This window comes from Microtus ochrogaster, chromosome 17 (genome assembly GCF_000317375.1).
Source record: "Microtus ochrogaster isolate Prairie Vole_2 chromosome 17, MicOch1.0, whole genome shotgun sequence".
NCBI lineage: Eukaryota > Metazoa > Chordata > Mammalia > Rodentia > Cricetidae > Microtus > Microtus ochrogaster.
The window spans coordinates 16,487,572-16,494,801 of NC_022019.1; the positions used below are offsets into that span (position 1 = coordinate 16,487,572).

General features: G+C 53.4%; 1 protein-coding gene across 1 annotated transcript in view; it reads left to right on the forward strand.

Annotated features, from left to right (window-relative positions):
* The window catches only part of Hr (HR, lysine demethylase and nuclear receptor corepressor), a 20,429-nt gene extending 13,485 nt beyond the window's left edge, over positions 1-6,944 (forward strand). The window contains exons 11-20 of the mRNA XM_005355588.3: positions 773-936; positions 1,054-1,290; positions 1,509-1,674; positions 1,880-1,949; positions 2,197-2,327; positions 2,453-2,572; positions 2,675-2,790; positions 4,846-5,010; positions 5,410-5,538; positions 5,725-6,944. Coding sequence (XP_005355645.2) covers positions 773-936; positions 1,054-1,290; positions 1,509-1,674; positions 1,880-1,949; positions 2,197-2,327; positions 2,453-2,572; positions 2,675-2,790; positions 4,846-5,010; positions 5,410-5,538; positions 5,725-5,787 — 1,361 coding nt within the window. The 3' untranslated portion in view covers positions 5,788-6,944. The remainder of the gene's footprint in view (positions 1-772; positions 937-1,053; positions 1,291-1,508; positions 1,675-1,879; positions 1,950-2,196; positions 2,328-2,452; positions 2,573-2,674; positions 2,791-4,845; positions 5,011-5,409; positions 5,539-5,724) is intronic.
* Positions 6,945-7,230: the final 286 nt, after the last annotated feature.

Genomic DNA, 7,230 nt, shown 5'->3' on the forward strand with positions numbered 1-7,230 from the left:
AAAAAAAGAATCTCCATCTCTCACCTCAAGACGGGTACCCCGACTCCTTCAGCAAGACCTCCTATTATTTATTTATGCACTGGTTCATTTATTGTGTGTGACGATGTCAGATGTCCTGCTCTGTCACTTTCTCTCTTACTCCCTCGAGACAGGGTCTCTCTCTGAACCTGAAGCTAGGTTGGTGGCCAACAAACCTCAGCAGTGCTCCCCTGTCTCTGAACCAACCCCTCTCCAACCCAAGAACTACGGAGGCAGGCGTGACCACACCCATTTTTGTTTTTTGTTTGTTTTGCCATGGGTGTTGGGGAGTTGAACTTAGATTCTTTTTTTTTTCAAATATTTATTTATTTTATGTATATGAGTGAACTGTCTTCAGGCACACTGGAAGGAGGAATCAGATCCCATTACAGATGGCTGTGAGCCGCCACTTGTTTTCTGGGAACTTCCAGGACCTCTGGAAGAACAGCCACTGCTCTTAACCTCTGAGCCATTTCTCCAGCCCCTGAACTTAGATTCTTGTGCTCACACACAAATGCTGTGTTCTTATCTGCTGAGCTGTCTCCCAGGCCAAGACTTCCATTTTATACCACTCTCTTAGAGGCTCTGTAACTTCTTTTAGGAAGGCAGTGGTGGAATGATACCCAGACAGAGCAGAGTAAAGTTGGGGTGCTACTGAGGAGAGAGCAGGCTTGGCCAGGGGGTGAGAGGAATCTTTTTGAGGTAAAGACTAAAGGCCAAGCAGAAAGTTGATCACCATTTTCTTCTTCCACAGAGACCCCGGACTCCACTGAGACCCCAGCAGAGGACCGTGCTAGCCGATCACCCCTTCCTTGTCCCTCTCTCTGTGAACTGCTGGCGTCTACGGCTGTCAAGCTCTGTCTGGGGCATGAGCGGATTCACATGGCCTTTGCCCCCGTCACCCCAGCTCTGCCCAGTGTGAGCAAGGGCTCAGAGGGAGGTCTAAGGGCCCGAGGACCAGAGGCTGGGTGGCCATCCCTCTGTGACTGAGTAGATCCTGAGCCTTTCTGCCCCTCCATCCCTGCCTCCCCACAGGATGACCGCATCACCAACATCCTGGACAGCATCATTGCGCAGGTAGTAGAACGGAAGATCCAAGAGAAAGCCCTAGGGCCGGGCCTTCGAGCAGGACCAGGCTTACGCAAGGGCCTGAGCCTGCCCCTGTCACCGGTCCGAACCCGGCTGTCTCCTCCTGGGGCTTTGCTGTGGCTGCAGGAGCCCAGGCCTCGGCATGGCTTTCACCTCTTCCAGGAACACTGGCGGCAGGGCCAGGTAAGCTGGCCTGCCTCTCCCTTCCCAGTGCTATGGCCTCACCTGCTTCGCAGGGTCCTGGTTCTCAGGCTCAGGGTGTCCTGGTGTTCAGAGGGAGCAGCAAGGTTGGTCTTTCCCCAGCCCTTCCCCCACGGTTCTGGTGTTGTCACAACACACCCTGGCCCGGTTGCCATGAGCTCCCCCACCAATCTTGTGTTCTTCTTTTTTCTTCCCTGCAGCCCGTGTTAGTGTCGGGCATCCAGAAGACACTGAGAGGTAGCCTGTGGGGAATGGAAGCTCTTGGGACACTCGGTGGCCAGGTGCAGACATTGACTGCCCTAGGGCCTCCCCAGCCCACAAGCCTGGACAGCACAGCATTCTGGGAGGGATTTTCTCACCCTGAGAGTAAGCATTCCTGACACAGGGTAGAGGGAGCTGGGAGCGTGTCTTGAGGGGTCAGATATCAAGAGAGCCCTGGAGTGGTTCTGGAGGAAGCCGGAAGCTGGGTTAGAGGTTGAAATGGAACTTAGGTATGGCTGCCATGGGGACAGGAAGGAGTCTCTGGGCCAAAAGTTTCCCTTGGGTGCCTGACATACATCTCTTCTCTTAGCGCGTCCAAAGTTAGACGAGGGCTCTGTCCTCCTGTTACACCGAACCCTGGGGGACAAGGACGCTAGCAGGTATGTACAGTACCAAAGACTAACGCTGTCTCCCTACCTAACCCCACCCTCAATGTCCAGGCCCTCTGAATGGAAGTTTAACTAGATCAGGGGATGGAGGGACTCTCTTTGGGGGAGTGATAGAAATTCCTGGAGGGATGGATTTTGCCCTCTGGATGTTACCCCAGCCGTGGGAAGGTATTATGGGTCTCAGGTAACTAAATTGGACTTACTATGCGTGATTGCCCCTCCCAACTCCTATCCCCAGGGTGGAGAACCTCGCATCCAGCCTTCCTCTTCCAGAGTACTGTGCACACCAAGGGAAACTCAACCTAGCTTCCTACCTCCCCCTGGGCCTCACCCTGCATCCCCTGGAGCCTCAGCTCTGGGCAGCCTATGGTGAGTGCGTTTCCACTCCTGCCTTACGTAACATCTTAGGGCACGTGAGGACCTGTGCCTAGGTTTGGGGGCTGAGAAATGTCTCTTATTTAATTCCCTACTGTCCTCACTCTGCCTCCACACAGGTGTGAGCCCACACCGTGGACACCTGGGGACCAAGAACCTATGTGTAGAGGTGTCTGACCTAATCAGTATCCTGGTACACGCTGAGGCACAGCTGCCTGCCTGGCACCGAGCACAGAAAGGTACGTGTTTGGGCTGGAGATACCAACCAGTCCAACTATCAGTCAGCCGCAGTGTGTGCCTCCGCCGACCCTGGGCTCACCTGAGCCTTCTTTCTCCTACAGATTTCCTCTCAGGCCTGGAAGGGGAGGGAGTCTGGTCTCCAGGTAGCCAGACCAGCACTGTGTGGCATGTGTTCCGGGCCCAGGATGCCCAGCGCATCCGTCGCTTTCTCCAGATGGTGAGGAGGGAGGGGACCCCAGAGCCTCCCCCTTGTCCCTGCATAACTGATAGGTTCACTCCCATCTCCTGGGATCTCGCAGCTTACCCTAGTCCTGAAGGTGAGTTAGGTAGCCAGGTGCAGAGAGAGCAGGTCAGAAGTCTGATTTTCTGGTGGGGCTAAGAGAAAGGAGAGGCTCTAGCAGGGGAGTCAGAATCTCATGGGGGGGATGAGACAATAACTGTAGGATGGGCATTATGTTAAGGGCCTTGGGACATTGTCTTGGTTAATGGATATTCTTCTTTTCCTCACTCCTGAGCTAGGCTGGGACAGCTACTTTTCCATTTTATGGATGGGAAAACTGAGACTTGGTGGTAACCCTGGGGTCTGAACTTGCATTTATTCCATCTCTAGATACTACCCTGTATTCTTCCTAGGAACAGGAAGCCCCTCTCCCCTACCTGGGCTCCAGGGCTAAGAGATTGGCAAACAGCTTCTCCCTTTCCTATAGTTCATACTGTGAGACCTCTAGGAGAGGCACTAGCCATGAAGAGGGCTGAGGGAGGAAGGTGGGCACACATGCCTACCAGGATAGGTACCTGGTGGTAGAGGTAGGGAGAGAAACGGGCAGAAAACTCCAAAACAGGGGCGGTGGGAGGCCAGGGTTAATAAGGATATAGGAGGTGGGATATGGTAGTTCTGAGACAGAGGATCATGAGTTTGAGACCAGCCTAATCTCTATAATGAGACCCTGTCTCAAAAATAAATGAGACAAGCATGTTGGTGTATGTTTATAATCCCAATACTTGAGAGGTAGAAACAGGAGGATCAGAAGCTCAGAGTTATCCTCAGTCCACAAGGTTAGTCTGAAGCCAGCCTGGCCTACTAGAGACCCCTGACTAACCACCACCAAAAATAATAATACTTAGTAAAATAAATAAATGATTAAGGCGGACCTGGTGGTTTCAAAGTCTAGCTGAGTCCCAGCTGTCCTAGAGAAAAGACCAAGTGCCACCCTGCTAAGAGACACACAGGGGTCGATTGGTGTTGTCCACCATGCGCTGTCCACAGGCACACACACACATCTGCAGATGCACACCCAGATGTTGTGACACACAGAGGGGAGCTGACAAGAGCACCATCATGAACAGATGACTTTGTCAGCTCTGGGTGTGGCAGGCGGTTGGCAGTCCCATATGGGCTCATGGGGAGGTCTGAGGGGCACTTTCTCACTGGGTAGCCTGTTACTACCATAGTCCCAGGATGGACTTGAGTCTTTGGAACCAATCTTTGGCATCCCCCAGGGACTCCTCTAGAGGATGTGGTTCACAAGCCTCCCAACCCCACCCCACCCCTGCCATCACCCTCTCAATCCAGGGACAATGGCTGAGGTCCTAGCTGGAGAGGGTGGGTTTAGCCGGTGGCCAGTTGAAGCACAATGCCGGTGCTCACCTCTGCAAGTGTTCTCTGGGCACCTCTTCCGGACTCCATGTGTCTCTGCCTGCCCCCGGAGCTCTGACTCCGCCTGGGCTGGTGATGGCTCCCATAGCTGTGCCTGCTGCAGGGGCCTCAGCCTGTCTACCCACTGCGAGTCAGGACTTCTGTGTGGCCCTGCCTTTCCTGGATCCTGGACCGTCTCCCCGAGGAAGCTACAGTTTCTCCACAATTTGGCTGATAATGCAGGCTGTTTACAAAAACTTAAGAATTCCTTATTGATACAGTTACGAATGAGGCTTGTACAGGACATCTTCCTGGGTTTCAGAGAAAGGGGACCACTGAGAGACGAGTGGTCAGGCCAGGGTCACAAAGGCTATGAAAGACACATCCTAGGAAAAGCAGGGATGTGGATCCCCCTCCCCAGCTTGAGTGTCTTTTTCCTAAGCTCCTTCCAGCCTAACCTGGACCTACCCCACCCTTTACTACCAACCTCGCTCCCTCCTCTTTCCTCTTCTGCTTGCCATTTAAGACAGCTTCAGCATCCTATTGCACTTGGTCCCCCAGAGAAACCGCACCCCTTCCTCTCTTGAATCCCTGCCTTCATTCCCATGGGTATTCAGGTTGTTCCTCTTCTTTAAGGTGTGCCCAGCTGGAGCGGGGACCTTGGAACCCGGGGCCCCAGGCAGCTGCTACTTGGATGCAGGGTTGCGGCGGCGTCTAAGAGAGGAGTGGGGTGTGAGCTGCTGGACTCTGCTGCAAGCCCCTGGAGAGGCAGTGCTTGTGCCTGCTGGGGCACCTCATCAGGTGCTTCCCTGGTGCTACTACACCCTGGGGGGGCGGGACTTAGCAGAAGACCAGAAGTAGCCAGAGCACCATATCAGAGTCATGATCACACAGCAATCTCTACCTGACACAAAGCTAGGCAGGACAGGAAGCCATGGAGATGGCAAAGCTGAGGATCTTGAAAGCTCTGTGGAACTCTTTCTACAGATCTGATCTAAGCCAGCTTCACTTGGTACTCCAGCATCCCTCAGGTCTTATTCTGGCCAAGCTGTTGGGGATGCTTTGTCCTGTAACCATGGCTACGGCTTCCTGAAAGTTGGGTGGTGAAGGGGGTGAAGTAGACTTTTGTAATCAGAGGAATAGGGGGGAGTATGGCTTGAGCCTCAGTTTACCCTCTTGCCCTTGTCCCCCATGGTACAGGTGCAAGGCCTGGTGAGCACAATCAGCGTCACCCAGCATTTTCTGTCTCCTGAGACCTCTGCCCTCTCTGCTCAGCTCTGCCACCAGGGAACCAGCCTGCCCCCTGACCACCGTATGCTTTATGCCCAGGTGAGTGTGCCACTGTCCTAGTCGGCTCGAGGCACAGCCTCAGTAAGCAGGGCAGACCTATCTGAACTGAGCGGGCTGCTAGCCTGTGTCGGAGAAAGGCGTCCTTGAGAAGGGCGGGGAGCGGAATGGGAGGGTAGGAGCTGGAACAGGATTGAAAATTCTGTGTCATTTCTTCTTTTTTTCTAGATGGATCGGGCTGTGTTCCAGGCAGTGAAGGTGGCTGTGGGGACATTACAGGAAGCTAAATAGGGGATCCTGGTACCTGGAGGGGTGGTGGGCACGTAACCGAGTGCTCAGGAATGGTATGGGGGAACTTAGAGGGTGTGGTCCACTCCACCGATACCACTTTTAATCAGAACCTTGTTCCTCACCTTGGCCCTAAAGGGATCAGCTGTAGTGCCATTGAAGTGTGCACCTGCTCCATCATGGCCTCCCTCTCCTTGGTATTAGGTTCATACTGGGGGTAAATGGCTCCTTCCAACCCCTGTTCTCCACCCCAGGGGATGAACACCCTTCCTTGGGGAAGCTCGGGAATTGTTTCGGCTTAATCAACACTTCCTTCTGTTGCCTCATCCTGTGTTGTCCCTGGGCCCCCAGCTACGCTAGAGCTTGCCTTCATCCACATGAAGCTCCTGGACAGCCCTTCCGACTCTAGGTCTGCTAGATGAGGGCGGGGGAGGCATAGAATCTTCTTCCCCTTACCGAAGAACTGTGGAACTGGTAAGGAGATGGCCTCCTTTAATGGCCCAGGCTGGCTGGAGGCCATGACATGAGCAGTGCCACTGTGGCCCTGCTTCTACCTCTCGGCTTTCCAGTCTGTATTAAAATCCATCGTTTGGTGACTGCGGCCAGCCTAGACTGACCTGACCCTGCCTGCCACCGGGGCTGGGGAGAGAAGGTAAAACCCAGGAATCTGCTCTGGAGCAGAGGCCAGTGGACAGAGTGAATAGGGACAGGGGACCTAGTGATAGAGACCTCAAATACCACTGCCAGATCTTTGGGAGGTCTGGACCCCTGGAGCTCTCTGGGGACTGAAGATGTTCCTGACGGACACCGGGAAAGTCAGAGCTCTAGGGTACAGCACTGAGAAGGCCTCCCTGGGTGGCATCAGCCTGTGGAGAATTCATATCCCCCTGCCTCTGTCCCACCTATCCTGTGTGCTCTGACCTGGAGAGACAGGAGAGCCCTTGCTCAGCTCAGCTACTCTTGGTGTCCAGGTCCCCCCCCCGAGACAGAGCTTCACTGCCTCAGACAGCTGACCCCCAACCCCATGGCCCTTTTGGTAACGCTTTGCTCTCTACCTCTTTCCCCTGTGTATCTCAACCGCACAAATGCGCCAGCTCTTGTTATACTTAACTGTTCCTGCTGTGGTTTGGGGATTTTTTTAATTAAATAAACATTTTTATTATAAATATAACATCTGTTTGGAGAATTTAGAAAACAACAAGTCACCCACAATCCTCTCTTGCCTGACGCAAGTGATGCTAGATTTTGCTGTGTTTCCTTCTAGCATTTTCTTCAGGGAATCTTGTTTTCTCTCTTTTAAGCTGTGTTATAGCTGGGTGTGATGGAACACACCTGTAAATCCAATACTAGGGGAGATGGAGATGCAAGAGGATCAGAAGTTCAAGGCCAGCCTTGGCTACATTGGGATTCTGAGACCAACTTGAGATTTCGTGAGATCCCATCTAA